Source organism: Prionailurus viverrinus, chromosome B2 (genome assembly GCF_022837055.1).
Source record: "Prionailurus viverrinus isolate Anna chromosome B2, UM_Priviv_1.0, whole genome shotgun sequence".
In the NCBI taxonomy this organism is placed as follows: domain Eukaryota; kingdom Metazoa; phylum Chordata; class Mammalia; order Carnivora; family Felidae; genus Prionailurus; species Prionailurus viverrinus.
Genome location: NC_062565.1, coordinates 35,020,771 through 35,046,907, shown reverse-complemented (window position 1 = coordinate 35,046,907; position 26,137 = coordinate 35,020,771). Strand labels below are relative to the sequence as shown.

At 42.6% G+C, this 26,137-nt stretch overlaps 1 protein-coding gene across 1 annotated transcript in view; it reads left to right on the top strand.

Moving 5' to 3' along the window:
• PXT1 (peroxisomal testis enriched protein 1) overlaps nt 1-24,506 on the top strand; it is a 28,786-nt gene extending 4,280 nt beyond the window's left edge. The window contains 2 exon segments of the mRNA XM_047860356.1: nt 17,397-17,527; nt 23,850-24,506. Of these exon segments, the coding sequence (XP_047716312.1) occupies nt 17,397-17,527; nt 23,850-23,957 (239 nt within the window). The 3' untranslated portion in view covers nt 23,958-24,506.
• The last annotated feature ends 1,631 nt before the right edge of the window (nt 24,507-26,137 follow it).

The following is a 26,137-nucleotide window of genomic DNA, read 5'->3' as shown; positions in this document are numbered from 1 at the left end:
TGCCCGCGCGGGAGACCGCTTCTGGCCGCCGCGCGCGCGCCATGTGCGTCCCTCATTGGCCACAGCGGGACCACGTGACCCCTGCCGCCAAAACCGCCGGCCGGGCGCGCGCCTTCCCGCCAGAGAAGGGGCGGGTGCAGCGCCGCGGGTGGTCGGTCTCGCCGAGGTGGACGGAAGGTCGCTCGGAGGGTTTGGGGAAGTTGTCTTAAAAAAAAAAAAAAAAAAAAGAAAGAAGGGGTGGGGGGCGCCTGGGTGGCTCAGTCGGTTAAGCGTCCGACTTCAGCTCAGGTCATGATCTCACACTCTGTGAGTTCGAGCCCCGCGTCGGGCTCTGTGCTGACAGCTCAGAGCCTGGAGCCTGCTTCAGATTCTGTGTCTCCCTCTCTCTCTGCCCCTCCCCTGCTCATGCTCTGTCTCTCTCTGCCTCAAAAATGAATAAAAACATTAAAAAAATTTTAAAAAAGTCTTAAGTAAGACTTAAGTTTGCCCATCGTAAAACTCCTTCTGAGGAAGCTGATTATTGAAAAGTCCCGTTATCCCCTCAGTGGCTTTTGTGCCAGGCTGCGACACAGACTGGAAATGGAAATCACCAGTCATTATTCAGTGACTCGTTGAAGCCAAAATTTGTCCCTGTTACTTTAGGGAAATAAACACGGATGAACACGTACCTTTTTGGAGAAAGAAAACATAGTTTTTGTAGGGGAAACTTAAAGCTGTTTTTTCTTAGAAAAGTTGAGAGGAATGGGTAGGCTCTTGGGAATTCCAGAACAACCACCCTGATAGGGTCATTTCAGGGAAATGAGAAACTCTTGGGAGAACAAAAGTTAGTAAAAGCAAAAAGAGGCCTTTCCCACTTCTAAAAATGTGATAATTATTGGTGGGAAAGGGCAGAATTATGTTCACATGTGTGCATGTATGTATGTATGTATGTAAGTAGTATAAATGGGATATACTGATTGTAGAAGCCAGTAGAATCCAGATATTCAGCCTCTTTTTTCCCTTTGAGAGTGCTTGGATGCTCATTTTTGGCCCTCTCTTTTTCTTCCAAGGGTCATCAACTCTCCCCCTCTTCCTCCTGATGGACGCATTTGAGTTTTTTATTCATTAAAAAAAAAAAAAATACTAGGGCCTATTATATTTGACACTGTGCTAGATATTGGGGTGACACTGGTGAACAAAAGCATTAACAGCCCCTTCCTTCCTGGAACATACAGTCTGGTAATGGAGGCAGATAGTAGTCAATTAAACATACTAATGGGGGCGCTTGGGTGGCTCAGTGGGTTGAGCGTCCGATTTCAGCTCAGGTCATGATCTCCCGGTGTGAGTTAGAGCTCCACATCAGGCTCTGTGCTGACAGCCCAGAGCCTGGGGTCTGCTTCAGATTCTGTGTCTCCCTGTCTCTCTCTGCCCCTCCCCTGTTCTCTCCTCTCTCTCAAAAATAAATAAACATTAAAAAAAAAAAAAACCCATACTAATGTTAAATACAATGTGCTAAGGGCTGAGAAGAGGTCCAGATGCTATAATGGGGCTTCAACCCGGCAGGGAGATTAGAGAAGGCTTTCCTCAAGATGTACGCCTGGACTGAGACTGAAAGAGTTAAGGGCGGTGGGAGTTGCAGGCAGAGGGAGAAGCTTGGGCAAGGGAGAGCTGATAGCCTCTCCCCTTCCAATGACTGCCCATCTCATTCATTTCCACTACACATAAATTAATCTTGCCTCTTAGTTATCAGAGACACTTCTTTTTTCTTTCAATTGTTAAATTCTTGGGGATTAACTCATAATCTATAATTATTGTTATAGACAATGTGTGTAAAATAGCTAAGTATGTTAACATACTCATCTATTAGGCATTATCATCTCTTGTTTCATATAACAATAACATTGAAAAAACTGTAGGTATGCAAAGTGGTGAGAGATCATATTATTTTGGAAAATGCAAAAAAAGACATCTTGAGAAAGTAAATTTTGAGATGTGATTCAAAGGTAAGATTTGGTCAAGCGGTGTAAGAAGTCTGGACAGATAAGTTGAGATATATTCTAAGAGCCTTGAAAACAAGTCCAAAGAGTTTTTGGAAACTAAATAGAAATGTTCTATCTAACTTTTAAGAACTTTTCTGAGATTTTTTTTTTCCCTTCCAATGTTTACCTTGGAAAATTTCAAATCTACAAAAAAAGTTGCGCAAATAAGCCTATTGTTACTCATATACCCTTTGCATGAATTTATCATTAGAAAAAAATTTTTAATGCTTATTTATTTTTGAGAGAAAGATGGGGGGGGGGAGAGGGACAGAGAGACAGGGAGACACAGAATCTGAGACACAGGCTCCAGGCTCAAAGCTGTCAACGCAGAGCCCAATGTGGGGCTCAAACCCACAAACAGTGAGATCATGACCTGAGTCAAAGTTGGACGCTTAACCGACTGAGCCACCCAGGTGCCCCTGGATTTATCAGTTTTTGAGGGGACACATTTGCTTTATCTTTTTATCTCTCTCCATACTCATATACACACATATGGATGCATGTGCACATGTTTTTCTCTGCTACAAAGAAAGTTATGAGATAAAGTTATGAGATACTAGTTTCATCTCTAAATAATTCCATCTCTAAATAATTTGTCTCCTAAGAACAAAGATTATTTTTTGCATAACCACAATACAGTTATGACACTTCTAAGATGTGTTTTAAATTAACTTTTGAGTATTTGTGTTAATACATTAAAAATAAATGAGTTACTAATTTTAAATGGCTTGCAACAGTGGCTGACACGCCAAGTGCTATATAAATGCTTAAAAAAATATTTTCATGGTTGGAAAACTAAAGAATATGAAAAGGCATATGGTGAAAAGTCTTTTTTTGTATTCTTGTTCCCCGTCTGTTCAAAATCCCACTCTTAACACTCCTTATTCTAGTCAACCATTGTTCTTACTTCTTGGGCATTCTTCTAGAGGTTCTTTATGCAAATATGAACAATTGCGAATATAGGTTTTTATACCCTCTCTCTTTTTAGAGGCAAGGTAGCATGCAAAGCACACTATCTTTACTTGCTTTCTCATTTAACAATATGATTTGGAGATCTTTGTGCATTAATACTTGCAGAATGTCATTCTTATTTACAATGGCATAATATTCCATTGTGTGAATATAACATATAGTTTATTTAAATATTTTACTCTTAATATACATATGGGTTGTTTCCAATCATATATATATACATATATGTATATAGATATATAAACATTTATTCATTTTTGAGGGAGAGAGAGAGAGAGAGACAGAACATGATTAGGGGAGGGGCAGAAAGAGAGGGAGACACAGAATTCGAAACAGGCTCCAGGTTCCGGACTGTCAGCTTACTTTCGGTCCCAATCTCTCCACCCCCTATGTAACTGCATCTTTATAATCATAATAATATCTGTCGAGTACCTTCTATGTATAGGGCACTGAGCTAGGTCCCAGAGTTATGAAATAGATACAGTCCTCAGACATGCACAAAGTGTAAATAGTTATTATGTTGAGTTCCAAAATGCAAAATGCATCTCTTGCTTTGGCACACTCAATCCTTTGTGGCATCCTATCTCCACGTTCTTCCTTTTCTGCACCTTTGCCTACCCAACGGAGCTACCCAAGTCTTGTTGGCTTCCATACAGCTCCTCATTTCTCCCAATGTCCATTACTGACATGGATCCAACTTATATTCCGTCTTCCTAACGCAAATACTAGATTTCGTGTTTCCCGGGTGACAGTTAGTTGATCAGTTAAACTAACAGATGCAAATCATTATGCTTTTGATTGGCACAGGCAGGGCTGGCCCTAAACCCATTTCGAAGTAGGTGTGCTCCCTTTGGAGGGTCTCCCTACTCAGTTGCCTTTTCTTCTCTCCGGGCACCTTCTCTCTTGGATGAGTTCTCAGCCCTCACTGGTACGCTCAAATAATCCTTGGTGGGGTGTCCACTAATCATTAGGGTGTTATTGCAAAATGGCCTGAGATAAGAATCTCATTAACGTGTATATGTTTCATGCTGCTGCTGAAAACAACAGAAACTGAAATGACAGGCATTATGGTCGCAATTTTTATCAAAGGGCCATATATTTCACCTACTATGTAAGCCACCTACTTGGGGCTTACTCTTGGTTGAGGTGAGTTAATGCACTGAGACCCTGGCCCTCCCTACCTCCTATCTTCTCCCTCCCACTTTACTCTGTTGTAGGGTTCAGGGACTCTGGGGACCATTGCCTTTAGAGCTCTTTACTTTTGAACCCAGCCAGGCAGCCCTGTGTCAGTCGCATCTGACAGCAGGGAAAGGGGGCCTGTGCAGTGGGGTGGCTACTCTATTCCCTTTGTCTTTTCTCAGCCGGGTCACAGCATGGCTGTCCCCTTGTGAAAGATTGTTTTCTTCCACGTGTACCACCCTGCATTAGTGACACACTTTCTACTCAGGCAGAAGTGGTTCTTGCTAGCTGCCCAGTGTATTTAAACATGAGGATTCAGGTAAAAATGCTGTGTTTTTGTTGCATTGGAAACATTTTTTCCAAGCACTCATGTCCATGAAAACAAATCAAACGGTACTAGAGAGTTTATGGTGAAAAAGGGCCCGAAGCAGTGCCTGCCACATAGAAGACCTTCTATAATATTTGTTGAATGAAGGAATGAATGAATGAATGAATGAATGAAGGCTAAATTAATATCGATCATCTCCTTTCACCTCCACACCTATCCCACTGTCCTGTTTCCGGAAGGGAAACTCTTTAACTGGCTGTGTTTTCCAGTTGGGTAGATTAGTGATTGTCAACCCTGGCCGCATGTTAGAATCACCTGTGGAACTTAAAAAAAATACCTATATGTAGTTTTAGTCCCCAAAACAAACAAAAAAAAAATTTAAGTCTCCAAGTAGGTAGTCATGTGCAACCGGAGTTGAGAATTACTGTTTCAAATAATGTGTTTATTTCTTTGTCTCTTGGTTTATCGAATTGGTGCCATTCATTGGTTCTTTTGTTTCTCATTGATTCTTTAACATGACGGATGAGGTTTAGTTCATACTCTATATACCCTCTCTTCTCATGTTTGATAGTTAAATTATTATTACAATACTTCTGTGTTATCTTTGTAAACTTAAGTAACTTAAACTCCTCTTTATTATTTCATGTGTTTTCAGCACTATTAGTCACTCTTCACTATTATTTCACATGACTCCCCATTTTATAAGATGCAGATACTAAGTTTCCTGTCCTTTTCTCTCTCAGCTTTCTACGTCCTGCTATTTGTCCCTTATACTTTTTTATTTTTATATGGCCAGAGTTGTTAGTATTTACATTCTGACCTTCAGCCACAAGCAACTCTTCCATGCTTTGTCTATCAGCTGATTCTGAAAGTTAGAAACTGATAGCCTCAGTTTACATTTTTGTACCTATGGAAATAATCGCCTAATACCAAGTACAGTGGTAGAAGCGAAGACCTAGAATATAGGGCTTATTGTATACCAGGCACTTTGTGAACATAATTTTTTAATATTCATAATAATCTTAAAGTCCTTTTTATTTAATTTATTATTATTATTTTAATTTTATTATTTATTTTTTTAAATTTACATCCAAATTAGCATATAGTGAAACAATGATTTCAGGAGTAGATTCCTTAATGCCCCTTACCCATTTAGCCCATCCCCCCTCCCACAACCCCTCCTGTAACCCTCAGTTTGTTCTCCATATGTATGAGTCTCTTCTGTTTTGTACCCCTCCCTGTTTTTATGTTATTTTTGTTTCCCTTCCCTTATGTTCATCTGTTTTGTCTCTTAAAGTCCTCATATGAGTGAGGTCATATGATTTTTGTCTTTCTCTGACTAATTTCACTTAGCACAATACCCTCCAGTTCCGCAAATGGCAAGATTTCATTCTTTTTGATTGCTGACTAATACTCCATTGTGTGTGTGTGTGTGTGTGTGTGTGTGTGTGTGTGTATATATATATATATATATATATATATATATATATATACCACATCTTTATCCATTCATCCATCGATGGACATTTGGGCTCTTTCCATACTTGGCTACTGTTGATAGTGCTGCTATAAACACGGGGGTGCATGTGTCCCTTCGAAACAGCACACCTGTATCCCGTGGATAAATGCCTAGTAGTGCAATTGCTGGGTCGTAGGGTAGTTCTATTTTTAGTTTTTTTTTTTTTTAATTTTTTTTTAACGTTTATTTATTTTTGAGACAGAGAGAGACAGAGCATGAAGGGGGGAGGGGCAGAGAGAGAAGGAGACACAGAATCGGAAGCAGGCTCCAGGCTCTGAGCCATCAGCCCAGAGCCCGACGCGGGGCTCGAACTCACGGACCGTGAGATCGTGACCTGGCTGAAGTCGGACGCTTAACTGACTGCGCCACCTAGGCGCCCCTCTATTTTTAGTTTTTCGAGGAACCTCCATACTGTTTTCCAGAGTGGCTGCACCAGCTTGCATTCCCATCTTAAAGTCCTTTTTAACAAGTGAGGAAACTGAGGCACAGAGAAGCTGAGTATCTTGCCTAAGAACAGGAAATTAGAAAGTAACTGGGCCAAGCCTTGAAGCCTCCCCTATGTGAGGATAGGATAGAAATTTCTTTTCTCTCTTTCTTTTTCTTTCTTTCTTTTTCTTTCTTTCTTTCTTTCTTTCTTTTTTGATGTTTATTTTATTATTGAGAGAGAGAGAGAGAGACAGAGAGAGAGAGAGAGAAAGAGCAGGGGAGGGGCAAAGAGAGAGGGAGAGAGACACAGAATCTGAAGCAGGATCCAGGCTCCGAGCTGTCAGCACAGAGCTGGACACAGGGCTCCAACCCATGAACTGAGAGATCATGACCTGAGCCAAAGTCGGCGCTTAACCGACCTTGTCACTCAGGCAGCCCCAAAATTTCTTCTCTTTAGATTTAAGTTTAGGACACCATTAGCTGGAAAGAGAATGCACATCAAGGTTATATGCATATTTTCTCTTTCTCTCTCTTTTTTTTTTTTTTTTTTTTTTTTGTGGGGTGGGGCATGGTTATGGTTGTTTTAGCTCCTGTTATACAACTCTGGCCAGTTATGTTTTTCCATTTCTGTTAGTGACTAATTTCAGCCACTTCAGGATCCCCCTCTTTCTCAGCAGATGGCCTAGTTTCCTGCTGCATGTACAAAATTGATGTCGTTGGGGTGAACAACCGAACCTCCTTTTCCCGTAATCCAGACTTCTTTATGGGAACGTCACATCGTACCTCCTTCGATTCTGTCTCTAAGGAAGGGTGAACTACTGGCCCTCGCCTTTGATTCAAAGTTAATCTTTCCAGGGCCGCCTGGGTGGCTCAGGAGGTTAAGTGGCTGATTTCGGCTCAGGTCATGATCTCACGGTTTGTGAGTTCGAGCCCCGCATCAGGCTCTGTGCTGACAGCTCAGAGCCTGGAGCCTGCTTCCGATTCTGTGTCTGCCTCTCTCTCTGCCTCTCTCCCACTCCTGCTCTCTCTCTCTCTCAAAAATAAATAAAGCATTAAAAGTTAAAGAAAATGTTTAAAGAAAAAATAAATGTTTTATTTATTTTTGAGAGAGAGAGAGAGAGAGAGAGAAAGAGAGAGAGAGAGAGAGAGAGTGTGTGTGTGTGTGTGTGTGTGTGTGTGTGAGACCAGGGGAGGGACAGGAGAGGGAGAATCTGAAGCTGTCTCCAGGCTCTGAGCTGTCAGCACAGAGCCCGACATGGGGCTTGAACTCTGGAACCATGAGATCATGACCTGAGCTGGAGTTGGACGTTTAACCGACTGAGCCACCCAGGCGCCCAGAGCATCTAACTCTTGATTTCGGCTTGGGTCATGATCCCAGGGTTGTGGGATGGAGCCCCATGTAGGACTCCAGGCTAGCATGGAGCCTGCTTAAAATTCTCCCCCCGCCCCCTCTCTTCTGCTCCTCTCCCCTGCTTATGCTCTCTCTCTCTCAAAACGAAACAAAACAAACAACAACAACGATAACAACAGCAAACATACAGTTAATCTTTCTGTGCGCTTTCATTCTCATGGCTCCCAAACCTCTGGGACTTTGCCTCAACAGTTTGGTGGGGGGGAGGGTTAGAGAGAATTCCAAGCAGGCTCCTCGCTGCCGTTGCAGAGCCGGACGTGGAGTTTGACCTCCATGCGGGGCTCTATCCCACAACCCTGGGATCATGACCTGAGCTGAAGTCAAGAGTTGGACGCTTGACCCACGGAGCCACCCAGGCGCCCCCAGCAGGTCCTTTTTTAAAAGAGCAGTTTGACCTTGGTAAGATACTCTGAGCCTTCTTGCGGCTGATTAGTATTCTCGCTAAATTGAAGCAAACTTCAATTGCAAACTTTGAAATTATTAGGGATTGCTAGCGATAGAACATTCAACTACAATGTGTTTAACTGGTTACGAAAGGGTTGTCCTTTGAGAGGAGGCAGTTGCTGTTGACTTTGCACTCGACAGATTTAGATGTTGAAAGTGGCTGAACCTAAAGCACTAGCTAATGGCTTAAAGCTCTCCTGAAAGAAGCCGCTTTCCTCAATTAAGAGAAAAGGTCACACCGAGTTTGAGGTGAGGCCTTGTGTTCTGGCGAACTGGTCTGTCTCTGCAAAGGGGAGGTGTTTTCCAATCTGGAAGCAGAGAGGCCAAGACTTCAAAACCTTCACACTCGTTTTTGTCCACCTGTTGTGTCAGCATCCAAAGGTAAAAGGTTGTGCAAGACTCTGGGAGTTAGGGAATCAAATCGATAAGTACTGGAATAATGTTTTCCTGAGAATAATCACTTCCCAGTAATGAAACAAGGAACTGGAACGGCGATTGCTTAAAATTTGGCCCGGTCGTACAGGTAGAGTACCGTGAAGTTTAACACACAGGACTATCCTGCTGGAAGGAACTATAAAGCAGTTCCTTCATTTTCAACTTAGGCCACAGTTTAATTTGCTTCACATTCAGACCATAAACTTCCTGCATGACCTTTTATTGTTTTCTGGACTTGCTCACTGCCTTTCCTTCTCTTCCGCCACGTGATTTGTAGTGACGATTGCTTTGAGTTTCCCCCAGTTTTTAGCAAGTCTCTCTTGCCCCCGGAACTTCCCTCCTGGGGCTGTTCTCTTGCTCCAATCTCGGTGCTCTGTAGGCCTATTGTACCTCTGTCATCCTGGGACTTCCCTTCACACGGGTTGAATTCACCTTCTGCTAAATCTCCTTTCTCTTTCTTGGTTTCGCCATACTCTGGGTTTTTGGAATACTCCCTCGGGAGACTTCCTAAGAAATTCTGTATGGGAGGAAAATCTTCCCGAGCCCTTGCGTATCTGCAAATGTCTTTATTCACCTCTCACATATAAGTGAGAGTTCAGCTAGACATAGAATTCTAGGTTGAGAATAATTTTTTAGGGGTACTGGGTGGCTCATTCAGTTAAGCGTCTGACTCTTGATCTCAGCTCAGGTCTTGATCTCAGGGTTGTGACGTCAAGCCCCATGTTGGTCTCCATGCCGGGCATGAAATCTATTTAAGGAAAGAAAATATTTATTTTATTTTATTTTATTTTATTTTATTTTATTTTATTTTAAAAAATTTTGGGGGCACCTGGGTGGCTCAGTCGGTTAAGCAGCTGACTTTGGCTCAGGTCATGATCTCGCGGTCTGGGAGTTCGAGCCCCGCGTCGGGCTCTGTGCTGACAGCTCAGAGCCTGGAGCCTGTTTCAGATTCTGTGTCTCCCTCTCTCTCTGACCCTCCCCCATTCATGGTCTGTCTCTCTCTGTCTCAAAAATAAATAAAAACGTTATAAAAAAATTAAAAAAAATTTTTTAATGTTTATTTACTTTTGAGAGAGAGAGAGAGACAGATTATGAGTGGGGGAAGGGCAGAGATAGAGGGAGACACAGAATCTGAAGCAGAATCTGAGCTGTCAGCACAGAGCCCGACACGGGGCTCAAACTCACGAACCATGAGATCATGACCTGAGCCGAAGTTGAATGCTTAACCAACTGAGCCACCCAGGTGCCCCAAAAGAAAATAATTTTTTATAAAATTCTGGGGCAAAAATTGTGCCTTTATATTCTAGTATTTGTTGTTGTTGGGAAGTCAGTTGCCAAATTAATCCATGTTTCTCTTTGGAGATTTTTAGCATCTCCTATGCTTGGTGTTTTGAAATTTCAATATGTTCTAGAAGTGAGGTTTTTACTTCCCCATTTGTGGTCCTGAGAACTTGGTGGGGCTTGTGTGTGTGTGTGTGTGTGTGTGTGTGTGTGTGCTTGCGTCCATGCACATGGGACTTTCTAGTCTGAAGTTTGGTGACCTTCAGCTTTGGGAAGCTGTCTTACACTGTTTGGTTTGAAATTTACCCCCTCTATTGATCTCTTTCTGGTACTCCCATAAATCAAAGGCTTGTCTTTCCATATCGGCCCTCTATATCACCTATCTTTTCTCTCATATTTTTTAATCTTCTTTTTTTTTTTTTTTCTGAGCGATTTCCTTGACTTTATTTTTTTGGACCACCCATTTTATTTTTGATTTTGAAAATCATATTTTTAAAATTGGTAAGATCTTGTTTGGGGATTATTCTTTTTTCCATAGCGTTCTCTTTTGTTTCTCGAATGTAATACTTTCTGAAATCTCTCAAAATATATACTCTAGAATTTGCAAACTTACTCTTCTATTCCCTGAGTTCTATGTTTCTCTTGGGGTTAATTTTATTTGTTTTCTGGTATTTCTCTTGCATCCTGTGGTCCTTATCAATTGCTGGTGATCCTTTGTTATTTTAAAGAAATATGGACTGTGTAGCTGGTGTGGGTTTTTTCTGCTGTTGTGTGAGTAGGACTGTTTTCTTAGCAGCAGTAGCTAACAATTATGTAGTGTTTATCCAAGTTCTAGGCACTGCCCTGTGGGGGATAAATGTATTAACTCATTTTATCATTTCGACAACCTCTCTATGAGGTAGTTACTACGATACTTCATTGAGTTTGATATTCCATCAACTGTAAAATATACCATCATTTTGTTTACTACTAAGAAGCTAAATGTTGTTGAGATATGACATGCCTAGGATGTAAAACGCATTCTGAGTCTGGAGGCAGTAAAAAGCTTAGGGTTGATGAGATAATACATTACTATTCCTATCTTACAGTTGGAGAAACTGAGGCATAGAGAGATTAAATAACTTGTCCCAGGTTACATAGTGTTATCTGTAGTGGATTTAACAATCGAACCCAAGTGATCTGGCTTCAGGATTTTACCACTAGGCTTAACTGGCTCCCCAATGAGTAGGGACTCATATGGGGGCATAGGAGGGCTCTGACTTGGCAGTGGGCATTAGGGGCATGAATTAGGGAGCTCATTTTCTGGCCCCAGGTCCCCTAAATGCTAGAACAAGGAGACCTTTTTTTTCCCTTCCGCCAAGGAGACCTTTAATTTGAGGCACCAACATTCATAAAAAGGCTTTAGCTTCCTTCACAAGATTCGTTCTCTTCTGTTAGAGAAGAGTGTCTGGGGTTCTTTTTTGCTTGAAGCTTGTGGTGGGCATAGCGGCCTGGGGGTGTTGAGGGACCAATTGGTACAGCTGATCCTCATCAGAGTTCCAATCTCTCATCTCCCTCTCCCAGCTTTGGGGTTTTAGTGAGTAAATGGGCTTCCAAGCCTCAGGAGCTCGTGTGGTGGGGTCTTGGCGCTTTCTCTGTCTGGCTCATTTGTCCTCTTGTCTCATTTGCTCTCTGCCTTCCAGAAACACGTACACATCTCTCATCTGCTGTTGACCCAGTCTCCCGTTCTTTTCACTGTTGTGGTTTTATTCTTTTTTTATACATCCATTTTGGTTGTGCCTTGGGAGAGATTAGGGGAAACGGGAGACCAATGCTTGTGCTCACTCTTGAGCCAGAAGTCCCTATGCCTCTATTTTTAGTGAACAAAATCAAGATTCTGAAAGTGATCACCATATGAGAAAATAAAGTATTCACATTATAGTTAGCAGCAGAGAAACACTTATAAAATCGTAGAAGCATGTTTGCTTAAAAGTTTTCCAAAATGCAACTGAAGGGACAGTTGGTCAAAGTTGCTTATGTAGGACTCACAACACATAGCAATGTTTTTTAAAATTCCACTACATTGAGGCTTATTATTTGCTTTATGAAGGAATTATTCTTGCAAAAGGATTAACCACATGATTGTCCCAAATCTCCCAGTAGGCCATTTAGACTATGATTTTATTTTCAGAATTCTGTGTGGGGATATATATCTCCCTCTGTATTAAAAATTCAATACTTGGGGGGTGCCTGGGGGGCTCAGTTGGTTAAGTGTCTGACTTTGGCTCAGGTCATGAGCTCATGGTTCATGAGTTTGAGCCCTGCATCAGGTTCTTTGCTGTCAGCACAGAGCCCGCTTTGGATCCTCTGTTCCCCTCTCTCTGCCCCTCCCCTGCTCATGCACACTCGCTCTCTCTCTTAAAAATAAATAAACATTTTTTTAAAAAAAGGAAAAGAATAAAAATCCAATACTTGGAAAATAATAAAGGTTTACTTTTTTGTTTAATTCATTTTGATTATCTTGTCACAAGACTTCTCACTTCTCCAACATATGCCTATTTTATTTTTATTTATTTATTTTTCAAATTAACTATTTATTAATTAATTTATTATTTATTTAATTTTTTTTAAATGTTTATTATTTATATTTGAGAGAGAGAGCATGAGCAGGGGAGAGGCAGAGAGAGAGGCACAGAATCAGAAGCAGGCTCCAGGCTCTGAGCTGTCAGCACAGAGACGTATGTGGGGCTCAAACCCATGAACTGTGAGATCATGACCTGAACTGAAGTCGGACGATTAACTGACTGAGCCACCCAGGCGCCCCAATTTATTTTTTAATTTACATCCAAGTTAGTTAGCATATAGTGCAATAATGATTTCAAGAGTAGATTCCAGTGATTCATCCCCTATGTGTAACACCCAGTGCTCATCCCAAGTGTCTTCCTTAATGCCCTTTACCCATTTAGCCCATCCCCCCACCCCCACCCCCTCCAGCAACCCTCAGTTTGTTCTCTGTATTTAAGAGAACATATGACTATTGTAGAGCTTTGATTTAGTAATTTCTTTCCTGTAATCTTATAATATTTCTTATACTGTGGTGGTATAACTGTTTTGCTGTGTAAATGTCTGTAGGAGAGGTATACTGACTCTCTTTAGTCAACAAATAATTCTGACTAAATAGGTTGAGTACAAGAGAGCCCTGAATCCATTTTGCATTCGACTTTTGTGAGGAGTGGGTAAATGACCAGAAGCAAAAACAAAAGCCTCTAGCGTCAGGAACCTAGTTTTTAAATTTTACTTTCAGAGTCTATCCTGAAGCCAATGTATAGCCAACGCTATTTCTTACACAGTTACACAGTTTTATCTATATTCAACAGCTCTGGACAATGATAATTGACATAGATATTTATGATTATTTGTTTGGTTACAGGGAAGAGAAACCTACTCCGGTCACCTCCAGAAAGCTGTGGTTGCTGGTGAGGATGCTTGTGAAAGAGAACTGAACTTGGAGGGTTCAAGTTCTAAGGCAGTTCTGGGGCCAGTCTTTTCTTTTTCTTGCTTTCTTTATAAGTGTTTGCTCTGCTTAGGTCTTCTCTATCAGCCAGCTTCTTCCATCTCTCCTTCAAATGTTTCCTTCCCCTTCATAATTTTCACTTGCAAAGGCTTTGACTTATCCTGGGCCCAACATAATCCCGTGGCATTCCTGGTCCCACTGCCAACTTTTCCTTTAGTCTCCTGAACTTAGTCTCCTAAACATTGAACAGAGAGGAAGGGACCCTGCTCTCTTTTGGCCAGCCAGTGGATGATACGTTCTTGGCTCAGGTGTCCATCTCTGATCTAAACAGCTGTGGTCTGGGGTTGGGGTGGGGACATGGGAGAAGGAGCTAGACTGCTTAGGCAATATGGCAGATTCTTTTGGAAGGGGGTGTGGGCAAGTCAGACAATGATTGGCATCTTTAATGAAAGGACTTTAAGGTGTGTTTCAGGATTCTGAATCACCTGAATCATTCTGAATCATCACCATTAACAACAACAACAACAACAACAACAACAACACACACACTGACACATACACAGTCATATTCTGTATACCATAGTTAGCCAAGTAACAATGCCCATTAGTACAGTTTAGAAGGAAATTTTCAACAAGCGTTGAAAGATGGTTAGAAAATACTGTTATAGTGTTTCTCCTGATTCCCCATGTACCTCTCTGACTATTCCTTCTCAGTCATTTTTGTGGGCTTTTGTTCCTTTGCCTATTTTGTTAGCCATCAGTCTTATCCATCAGCTACATAAACTCTGAAAGATCTTATCCACGCCTGCATTTTTATTGAATAAATAAATGATAACTCTTAAATCTTTAAGTTCTGACATCCCTTGAGCTTCAGGTATATTCCTATCATTATTATTATTATTAATTATTATTATTTTTTGCTTCAGATATATTCCAGATGTCTGCTAAGATGTCCTACAGGTACCTTAAATTTATAAATGAACTCGAATTTTCTTCTTCCTCTTTCTGCCTGCCTCCTCTGCCTTCTATACCTGTCCTCCCTCGACCCTCATTCTCTGTACAGGCTGACAGTGCCATCACCTTTCCAGTCTCCTGAGCTGGCAAAGTAAGAATTTCCCTTTCCCTCACCTTTCTCAGCAAATCTTTTGCCAAATTCCAGCCTATTCTGCTTCCTAAACATTTATAGAATCTGTTCTCCCCACTCCACCTCTGTTAGTACTATTTCAGGTTAGTACCAGTTCAGGCTCTGTATGCTGAGGTTTAAGAGCATGGGCTCTGGAGCCAGGCAGACCTGGGTTTAAATCCTGGCTCTCACGCTTTCAGCCACTGGCAAGTTACTCATTCCCTCTAACCCCACCCCTCCGCCCCACCCCCCCACCCCCATCCCCAAGCCTGGTTGCACATGGGAACCCCTTGCGGAGCTTTAAACAAAATACCAATTCTTGGCTCAACTGATTTCGCTGGAATGGAGTGAGGCCCGAACAGTGGGAGTTTTCAAAGCCTCCCCAAGGGATTCCAAGGTGGAACCAAGTCTGAAAAGCACTGCTCTAAACCACAACTCTCTCATCTGTAGCATGGGGTAATGACCTCATGGGGGTCATTGTGAGGGAGTAGTCAGTAAGATAATGCGTATATGGTCTGGCATGTGGTAAGTATGCTAGTTATTTTTAGGCAACTCCTTATCATCTCTCTGCAGCACTTTGCCGTAGCCTTAAAAAAAATTTCTTTTTAATGTTTATTTTTTAGAGAGGCTGGGGAGGGATGGGGGGGAGAGGGGGAGACACAGAATCTGAAGGAGGCTCCAGGCTCCAAGCTGTCAGCCCAGAGCCCAATGCGGGGCTTGAACCCACGAACCGTGAGATCATGACCTGAGCCGAAGTCGGATACTTAACCGACTGAGCCAGCCAGGCGCCCCTGCAGTAGCCTTTTAATGCATTCCCTGCCTTAAGTCTTGCCCATCTTCACTCTGATCCCAGAGGGTAAGAGCTAGGAGCGACTCTGATCAAGTCATTTCCTGCTTGAAACCTTTCAGTGGGTCCCCTTCCCTACTGGATGAAGTCCCAGCCTTTCACTGTGCCTTCATGATTTTGCTCTTGCCTACTCTGTTACCTACCTTTTTCTCCCATCATTCGCTGCCTTTTAACAGTAGCACTACTTAGAGGTTATGTACAAAGCCTCACTGTCTGTTACCCCCATGCCTTTGCTCATGTGACACTTGCTGCTGTTGGCAAGGTCTCGGTCCACTCCTTCCCAGCTGGCCCCGCCCCCATCTCCCCATCTCTCTCTTCTCCTGGCTAATTCTTATTCATCCTTCCTTCTTCAATGCTGAACTCAGTTATTTTCTTTGGGACATCTGCCCCGGCTCCTCTGTACAGACCTTACTTTTACTTACTATAACATGTTGAATTGTGGTTTGTGTCTCTCTCCTGCTAGACTCTTTGAGGACAGGACTTAATCTCTCAGTACTAAGCCTGAAAAATCAAAGTCCTTCAAATTTTCAAAGTCCTGAAACAAAACAGTTTCAATGCATAATTTGCTGTATCTATGATACAGCTTATATCTATTTTAGCCCAAATTTATCTTCCTCTCCTCTGTATTCCTGAAGCACTTGCTAATTGTTTAATCCCTAACCAGTGGGTTATCAGCAACGTAAGGACAGAAACCTTGTCTTTAGAAGTTCCCCAAAGCACTCAGCGCAGTAGTTTACTCATAGTGTTGCTTAAAAACACTTATTGGTTAGGGAAGCCTGGGTGGCTCAGTCAGTTAGGCATCAGACTTTGGCTCAGGTCATGATCTTGCGATCTGTGAGTTCAAGCCCCTCACTGGGCTCTGTGCTGACAGCTCAGAGCCTGGAGCCTGCTTCAGATTCTGTGTCTCCTTCTTTCTCTGCCCCTCCCCCATTCTGTGTGTGTGTGTGTGTGTGTGTGTGTGTGTGTGTTAAAAAAAACACACTTATTGGTTGTTGGAAGCAAATAAAGTTTGGAGGAACTCATTCAAGGATCATGGATATAAGCATTAAAATGGAAAGCTCTATCTTACAAAACTATAAAGATACAGATCTGTACTGTCCAGGATGATAGCTACTAACTGTGTTTGTTTCTTGAGTGCTTGAAATGTGGCCAGTTGAGGAACTGAATTTTAAGTTTTATTTATTTTCAATTAAAGTTTAAAAACTGATACTTGATTTAATTGTTGGAAAACTATTAAGTACATTTGGAACTATATATATATATATATATAAACAACTTGGATATATGATTCTACCTTTTAAACTGTAAGTTTCATGAAATACAAATACAAATCAGGGTTTTCCAATGAAAAGATAGCACCTGGATTGAGATGTGCTGTAAGTATGAAATAAACACTGGGTTTGAAAGACTTAACTATAAAAAATGCAAAACATATTGTTGGTAATTTGGGGATGACTGCGTGACTCAGTTGGTTAAGCGTCTGACTCTTGATTTCAGCTCAGGTCATGATATTAGGGTCGTGAGATCAAGCCCATGCTGGGCATGGAGCCTGCTTAAGATTCTCTCCCTCTCCCTCTGCCCCTCCCCTGCTCTCACTCTCCCTCTCTCTCTCTCTCTCAAAAAAAAAAAATTGTATTGATTATATGTTTCATGATAATATTTTGGATGTATTGTCTTAAGTAAAATATATTACTAAAATATTTTTGCCTGATGTTACTACTAGAAAATTTAAAATTAATGTGTAGTTTGAATTATGTTCCTATTGAACAGAACTAATCTATTCCAATGCAAGGCTTGGCTTTTCTATAGTCATCGATGATGAGATTTCATCCCTTTCATTGTCTAAGACAGTTTTTAGTGACTAGTGGTGAGTGATTTATAGTTAATACTCTCTTTTGAACTCTTTACTGTTCCATGTAGATCACAATCTGCCTTCTCAGCCCAAGGAGAGTAGCATTGGCCAGAACCATCACCAGGAGGAAATAATCCACAAGTTGGCCATGCAGTTAAGAAACATTGGGGACAGCATCGATCGTGGGATGGTTCAAGAGGTACGTCTTCAGTTTCCCCAGAAACAGCCAGTCAGGTAGGAAGGAAGAGCAAACAGAACAATGACTGCCGAGTGGCTGGGAGGCCCAGGAATTAGCAGAACATGAGGATTAATAATGTCCAAATGCTGAAACATTGGATCTGAAAATTGTGAACCTGAGTCAAAGCCAATATTTGATCTCACACTTGTTACTCAAACTGTGGTCCGTGGACAGCAACATCAGCATCATGTAGCATCTGGTCAAATATGCAAAAGCTCACGCCCCAGCCACAATGCCAGAGTCAGGATCTACTTTTTTACACACACCCCAGGAGGTTTGCATGCACATTAAAGTGCGAGAGACTTTGCTCCACACCCTCCAACCAGGGTGCATATTAGAATCACCGCTGAAGTTTTAAGAACTACAGATGCCTGGGCCCCACCTTGAGAGATTCTAATTTTATTGTCAAGAGGTGTGGCCTGGGCATCAGGTACTTTAAAAGCTCCACAGGTGAATCTAATGCCCATTCAGGGAGAAGAAAACCCTTAATTGTGGTTTTCCTCCTTGAACCGACCCAGAGGTGATGATCTAAGCCCCACTCCTGCTGATTTCTTTGTTTCTGCTGATTATTATATGAGATAATAAGGGAAAGAATAATGGTTACTGTTTGAGATCTTAGAGGAGCTCAAGTCCACTAGAATAACCTATAGTCGGCAGTGGAGAGAGGATGATATGTGAGGCTCCACGGGGGAGGGGGCTGCCCCTCAGAGCCCGACTTCTTCCCCTCAAAAGTACCTGTCCTGTGAGGATTCATCACTGCTGCTGCCATCATGCTGGTTTCAGGGATGCCATGTCCTCTTTTATGCTCTGGTTCAAATGTGGCTAATACTCAGCCTTTCCCCCAGGTAAAACGTTCCCTGAAACAAAACATGAATGAACGGTCCCAACAACAACACTACTGAAAGTAAGAAGGAAACAAAGAGGGAAGAAACACAGAGAGTCAAATAAAATACCTGACGGACCGATTTCATCCAAGCAAATTTTATTTAGTGCGTACTATATGCAAGACTCAGTTCCAGGCATTGGTAGCTACAGCAGAGAGCCGGACAGAAGGGGAGCCTGCTCTCATTGAACTCGTGCTGAACAGTAAAGCGGATGACTAGTCAGGCAGGGATGCAGGCTCAAAGCAGGATTGGGGATACCGAGTGATGGAGAGTGACTTTGGATGGGTGATCAGGGAAGGCCTCCCTGGGGAGGCAAGATTTGAGCTGAGACTGGAAGTGAGGGAGTGAGCCATGGGAATACCTGGAGGACAAGTGTTCCAGGCAGGGGAACAGGGAGCGCGTGTGATAGGAACAGGCCTAAGGAAGAGCGAGGGGGGCCAGAGTAGCTGGAATGGAGTGAGTTGAGGTCCAGGAATTGGCTTCAGTCGTAGAGGCAATGATAAGGTGTTTGGGTTTTACCCTACGCATAAGGAAGCTTCTGGAGAGGGAGAGCAGGAGAGCTTTGTGAGCTGATTCACATTTAGAATGGGTACTGGCTGCCGAGCAGAGAGTAGGCTGTTGTGAAAATTAAATGAGATAATCTTTGTAAATCACTTAGAACAGAACCTGACCCACGGAAAATGATCAATAAATGTTAACTCGAACAAAAAATTGTTTCCTGCCTTTGCCCTTTTAATAGTTGTGCCCTGGACCATAAAACAGTTGGAGTTGACCACCTCTGTGCTGTGGATCATTTACCAGCAGGCTCGAGATATTTACCATTTCCTTTCTATGCTACAGTTTCCTCTGTAGGAAAGTTTTCACTGATGACTGGACTTTATGCATTCTAAGAAAGCCCTTAGTGTATCTTCCCTGCCTCTTTATCTGCTAATTCTGAATACTCATGGTTCCTTCTAATTTTTTCTCTGAAGAGGACAGAGGACAAATCACAACCAACTATTTTCTGTATTTGCCTCAACCCAATCAAGAGGTCACTGCTCTCTGTAGCCTCCTATTCCATTTTTCTCCCTTTCTTTCTTTCCCTTGCCTTTGAAGTTATAATTTACTTGTGTCTTAAATTGACCCCTACAGCTTAATAAGTTGACACTGAACTCCCTAGCTTTTTTTTTTAAAAATGAGGGGCACCTCACAGTTTGTGAGTTCAACCCCTCCTCGGGCTCTCTGAGCAGAGCCCACTTCAGATCCTCTGTCCCCCTCTCTCTCTGCCCCTGCCCCACTTATACTCTCTCTCTCTCTTAAAAATAAATAACTGAACTTAAAGTTGATTCTGATGATGGTTGTACAGCTCTGTGAATATTCTAAAAACCATTAGCTGTACATTACTCAACAGGAAAATTATACAGTATGTAAATTTTATTTTTCCATAAAGTTATCATTAAATTTTTTTTTAATGTTTATTTATTTTTGAGAGAGAGAAAGAGAGAGAGAGCATGAGCAGGGGAGGGGCAGAGAGAGAGGGAGACACAGAATCCAAAGCAGACTCCAGGCTCTGAGCTGTCAGCATAGAGCCCGATGTGGGGTTGGAACTCATGGAACCGAGAGATCAGGACCTGAGCCGAAGTTGGATGCCTAACTGACTGAGCCACCCAGACGCCCCTCATATTGTGGTTTCGATCTGCACTTTCCTGATGGCTAGTGTTGTGTATCTTGTTATGTGCTTACTGCTCATTTGGATGTCTCTTTGGAGAAATGTCTGTTCAGATCCTTTGCCCATTTTAAAATTGGCTTATTTGTCTTTTTATGATTGAGCTGTTGGAGTTCTTTATACATTCTAGATGTAAGTTCCTTATTGGATATATTACTTGCAAATATTTTCTCCCATTTTCACTTTTGGATGGTGTTCTTTGAAGCACTGAACTTTTAAATTTTGATGAGGTTCGATTTACCTATTTTTTCTTTTGTTTCTACTGCTTTAGGGGTCATAGCTAAGAAACCATTGCCTAATCCAAAGTCATGAGGATTTACACCTATGTGTTCTTCTAAGAGATTTATAGTTTTAGCTGTTAACTTTAGGTCTTTGGTCCATTTTTGTGTATGCTGTGAGTTAAAAGTTTATCTTCATTCTTTTGCATGTGGGTATCCATCCAGTTGTCCCAGAACCCTTTGTTGAAAAGACCATTCTTTCCCTATTAGATTGCCTTGGCATCCTTGTCGAAAATTAATTGACTGTAAATGTGAGCGTTTATTTCTGGGCTCTCCATTCTATTCCATTGATCTCTATGTCTATCCTTATGCCTGCCCTAGCGTTTCCTGCAGCATTTCACAAAGTCGGCTTTGCCCTAGGCTTTGAAAGGTACCTTGACCTGGACCACAAAAGTGCATTTTAGGTCACCTTTAAGTAGCTCACGGTGCGTCTAAAAAATAATAGTAAAAATTCCTCCTAAGTGTGGCTCTAAAATGCTCAAGGCTTTTTACTCTGCTGCTTCAAGACTTAAATCAAGCAACTGCAGCAGAATTTCAAATCTGGAATGATGTATTTCTTTTGTATATAGTCATCGCGGATTCACCTTTTGTATTCTGTTTAATCAAGCGGTCACACTGATCCTCCGGATGTCTTCCTGCTTTTGGCGTAAGGAAACTTTCATTCTTGCGCTTGGAGCTCCCTAGCAAGGAGTTCACCAAGTTCTGCTTTTGTCTGCGAGTAGATCTCTCTCGAGCTGCTACAAAGCTTGGTCTCTTGTTCTTTTCACGTAAGCAAGTGTTCTTTGTTTTCAAGCAGGCCTTGATTCTCAAAATAACGTCTTCTATTTTGCTATTTAGGGTTTTGGAGGGATTTTGATTCAAGGACCTGGTCTTTTTTGTTGTTGTTGTTGTTAAATCTGGAGCATGTACTTTTCCTAGATATAAACTATGTTTTAAAATAGTCTTCCCATTGCTTTTAGGATCTTAAATGTGTCTTTGGAATTTTATCTCCATAGGACTCTCTCCTTCTGGGTTCTAGTAACTGTGCCACCCCGTATCCCCAACACTACAGGCAACAACTCAGACGTTACCAGCCCACGTGGTATTGCGCCACCTGTGTGCTCCCCACCTTTGTAGACAGTCTCTTTATTTAACTGTCCCTGAATTATCCTAATTTGAGTGTGCCATCTGTCTCCTCTGGGACCCTGACTGGTACAGTAATGCATACGGAATTTCTTAGTTTGTTTAAAAGAGGGAAGGGAAACTAACATTTATTATTAAACAATTTCTTCCAGGTACTCTTTGAGAGACTCTTATGTGTTGTAGTCAATTCTCTCAATAACTCTATGGATTAGTGGATTAGTACTTCATGAGAAGCAGTTGAGGTTCAGAGAGATTAGGTGACCTAAGGTCATTTGGCAATTAAGTGCTAAAGCTGGAATTTAAATATATGAGACTTGGTGCTCTGTACCTTTTCTCATCTACCTTGGTGGAAGGAAATCCATTCCATTTTCCTAACTGATACCAACTATAAAAGAGAAAAAAAAAAAACCCTTTAATGATTCCTAGTTGCTGACAGGACAAAGTCTAAATTCTTTAGCTTGCCACTGTTGGTTTATCATTCATTCATTCATTCATTCATTTATATAACTAATATTTATAGAATACTGTCTATTATGTGTCAGGATCCGTTTAAGTGCTGGAGATATAGCAGTGATTAAAAGAGAGAAAACTCCTTGATCTCATGGAGCTTATATGCTTGTTTTTTTTAAACATTAAAAACATAATGTTATTTATTTTTGAGAGAGAGAGAGAGAGAGAGAGAGAGAGAGAGCAGGGGAGGGGTGGAGAGAGAGGGGGACAGAGGATCTGAAGCAGGTTCTGTGCTGACAGCACAGAGCCCGATGTGGGGCTGGAACAAACCGTGAAGTCATGCTCTGAGCTGAAGTCAGACGCTTAACCAACTGAGCCACCCAGGGGCCCCTCTTGGAGTTTACATCCTAAAAGGGGAGACAGACTATAAGCAGACAAATAAAGTATGCAGTTTATCAGTCCATGACAAATATTGTGCAGAAAAATAAAGCAAGGAAAGGAAGGAGGAGTGTTGGGGGGTTTACAATTTTAAGTAGAGGGGGAAGGCCTTACTCCTGCGAGGATGACTTCTGAGTGAAACTTTGACAGAGGTGTAGGAGGGAGCTGTGCATCTCTGGAGGGGGAGAGCAGTGGAGGCGGAAGGGGGGTGGGAAGCAGAGACGTGGAGGCAGGAGCATGTCTGGCATGTTTGAAGAAGAGCAAGGAGGCAGCGAAGGAAGCCGAGTAAGGGAGAAAGTAGTAAAAAGTATGGTCAGAGCGGCTGGTTGGGGCAGGGTAGGCAGGATCCCAGGTCCCCCTGAGGACTGAAGCAGAGCCATGGGAGAGCACTGAGCACAGGAGGCACATTTCACTGTTCGCCAAGGCTGCTGTGTGGTGAATAGACTGCAGGAGGAGGGGCAGGGCCAGGGAGAGCCATGTGTTCTTCTCTGATGTTCCAGAATAAACAGCGGCCTTTACTTACTCCTCCACAAACCTGCTGTGCTGTCACCTCCCACTTCGCTCATACTCACTCCCCCCCTACGCTCATCTAAGTCCTATCCGTTCTTCCAACCCCAAAGCAAACACCTGGCTTCTTTGAAAGGACTAAGAAAGTGCCCTGCAAAGCCAGAGGCAGAGGTTACCAGCCCCGGAAAGAGTGCCCCCATGTGCGGATGGTTCGGATGGAAAAGATAAATCCAGACGAAGCTTCCCAAGGCGGGTGGAGGAATAGACCCACATATCCTCCTGCTCATACAATTCATCAAGCAGCCCAGGAAGCTTGTTTGTGGCATTCGTTGAATTAATATTGAGTTTCTACCTTTGGATTATTCTATCGATTTAAAACAAATTTTTTTTAAGTTTATTTATTTTTGACAGAGACAGAGTGCGAGCATGAGCTGGGGAGGGGCAGAGAGAGAGAGAGAGGGAGACACAGAATCCGAGGCAGGCTCCAGGCTCCAAGCTGTCAGCACAGAGTCCTACTGAACCCATGAACTGTGAGATCATGACCTGGGCCCAAGTCAGACTTACGCTTAACCCATTGAGCCACCCAGGCGCCCCTATTCTATTGACTTTTTTTAAATTTTATTTTTAAAAAAAAAAATTTTTTTTCAACGTTTATTTATTTTTGGGACAGAGAGAGACAGAGCATGAACCGGGGAGGGGCAGAGAGAGAGGGAGACACAGAATCGGAAACAGGCTCCAGGCTCTGAGCCATCAGCCCAGAGCCCGACGCAGGGCTCGAACTCACGGACCGCGAGATCGTGACCTGGCTGAAGTCGGACGCTTAACTGACTTCACCACCCAGGAGCCCCATCTATTGACTTTTTAAAAAAGCTTCTCTCTCTCGCTCTTCTGTTCAACAGGATCTTCTTCAGCAGGAAGTCAGGGAGGCACTGGCTCATTGTGTCTTGGTTTTCTTTGGAGGAGTTCACGCACTGCAGCACTTTCTCTGGAATATCCGTTGGATGTGAAAGAAATGTAAATGCCACCTTCTAACCTCTGAGAAAACAAGAATCCCACTGGGGCAGATGGAAGCAGACCCTTCTCTGTCTCCCTCTCTTTTTACTCATCACTGTTGGTTCACGCCCGGTTTCTTGGAGGACTGCAGACTCACTGGCCGTTTGTCCGTTCAGAGCCACCTGCCGCGAGACGTCTGTGACTGCCTCCCCGGTAAAGCCCCAGGGGGCCTTGCCACTTAGAATTCTACCACCAGTGCTGTGGACGGTCCCCGGTGCTCTTTGTAAAGCAACCTGAAGCATTTTCTTTCATGAGTGGAATTGAACCTTGTTCTCAAAGCAGAGGTCACGGAAATGGGTGCTTTCTCCTGGCCCTTCCCTGGGTGCTGGGCCCTCCAGCAACCTGCTGGCCCCACCCTTGTTGCCTGTGTCCAGACCTGCAGTGCCCTGTTCTTAGACCTCTCCGTCTACCTCACCTTCCTTCTCTTCTCCCCCTTTTGGGAGCATTAAGAAAGTTTCTGGTTATAAATTATAAGTTCTATATATACATTTTGAGTTCTTTGTGGGAAGAGTGTCATTTAAAAATTAATAATTTAAGAAATGAAATAAATATTGTTATATTTTTGAGCATGAAACACCTGTGCATGTTCCTTTTGCGAAGGAGGGGTTCCACTGGTTTCTGGCATATGGGTTCAAAAGTTTGTAGATTTTGGGGGCGCCTGGGTGGCGCAGTCGGTTAAGCGTCCGACTTCAGCCAGGTCACGATCTCGCGGTCCGTGAGTTCAAGCCCCGCGTCAGGCTCTGGGCTGATGGCTCAGAGCCTGGAGCCTGTTTCCGATTCTGTGTCTCCCTCTCTCTCTGCCCCTCCCCCGTTCATGCTCTGTCTCTCTCTGTCCCAAAAATAAATAAACGTTGAAAAAAAAAACATTAAAAAAAAAAAAAGTTTGTAGATTTTGATCATATGTAGCATTCCCTTCCAAAGGGAACCGTCTTCATTTTTTCAGTTTGTCTCAGGCCATGCCTATACAGTTCCAAAATAGATAAACATTAAACAAAATTTTAAACATCTTTCTTATTTATTTTTACTCTTTTGATAGGTATTTGTTCCCATGGTTAAAAATCAAAACATATAAAAAGGCTTCAATGAAAACTCTTGCTCTTCTTTTCTTTTTTTAAAAAATTTTTAATGTTTATTTTTGAGAGAGAGAGAGAGAGAGAGAGAGAGAGACAGAGTGTGAGTCGGGGAGAGACAGAGAGAGAGGGAGACACAGCATCCGAAGCAGGCTCCAGGCTCTGAGCTGTGAGCACAGAGCCAGATGTGGGGCTCAAACCCACGAACCAGGAGATCACGACCCGAGCCAAAGTCAGACGTTTAACCGACTGAGCCACCCAGGCACCCCATGACAGCTGGAATTCTAAGCCGGGTGGACTGTCCTGAGTCTAGGTTCCTAAAGACTGTGCTGTACTGCCTCTTGGAGAACTTGCCATCCCTCACAGAGAGATGAGACAGTGTTCTGTTGAATGGATCTACCATAATTTATTTCATCAGCCCCCTTTTAATGGATGCCTGGATCGTTTCTAATTGTTCCTTATCATAAGCCATGCTGAAATAAACAACATGTACATTTTGGATAGGTGCGTTGGATTCATTGAACACATTTCCGGCAGTGGGACTGCTGGCTGAAGGGTATGTGCATTTGTAACTTTGCCAGATCTTGTCTTAATACTTTCCGTGGGCTTGCCCAATGTTCTCTGTTCCCCTCGGCCTCTCCAGTGGATTATGTCATTAGACTTTTGAATTTTTGCCCGATTAACACGTAAAAAAAATGGTATCTCAGAAAACTTTATTTTGCACACCTTAATAATGAGTGAGTCTGAGCATCTTCTATATTCCGGGGCCATTCAGCATTTTGTTTTAGGAGGACTTTCTATTCGTATCCTTTGCTCCTTTTTCTGTTGGGTTTCTGTTGGGTTGTTCTTACTAGTTTCTAGGAGCTCATGGCGTATCAGTGCTAAGTAAGCATTTGCCACAGCATCTACCCCTTGGGAATTTCTGCACAAGGTCAGGCTTTCTCCTTTTCCTCGGGTGAGTGTGTTGGTTTGCCTGGAGAAGCCAGCGGCCTGGGAAAAGGTGTAGGGGGATTCCACTGAGTACTGGGGTCTAAGGCAGCAGGGGGTACCACAGCCCCTCTGAT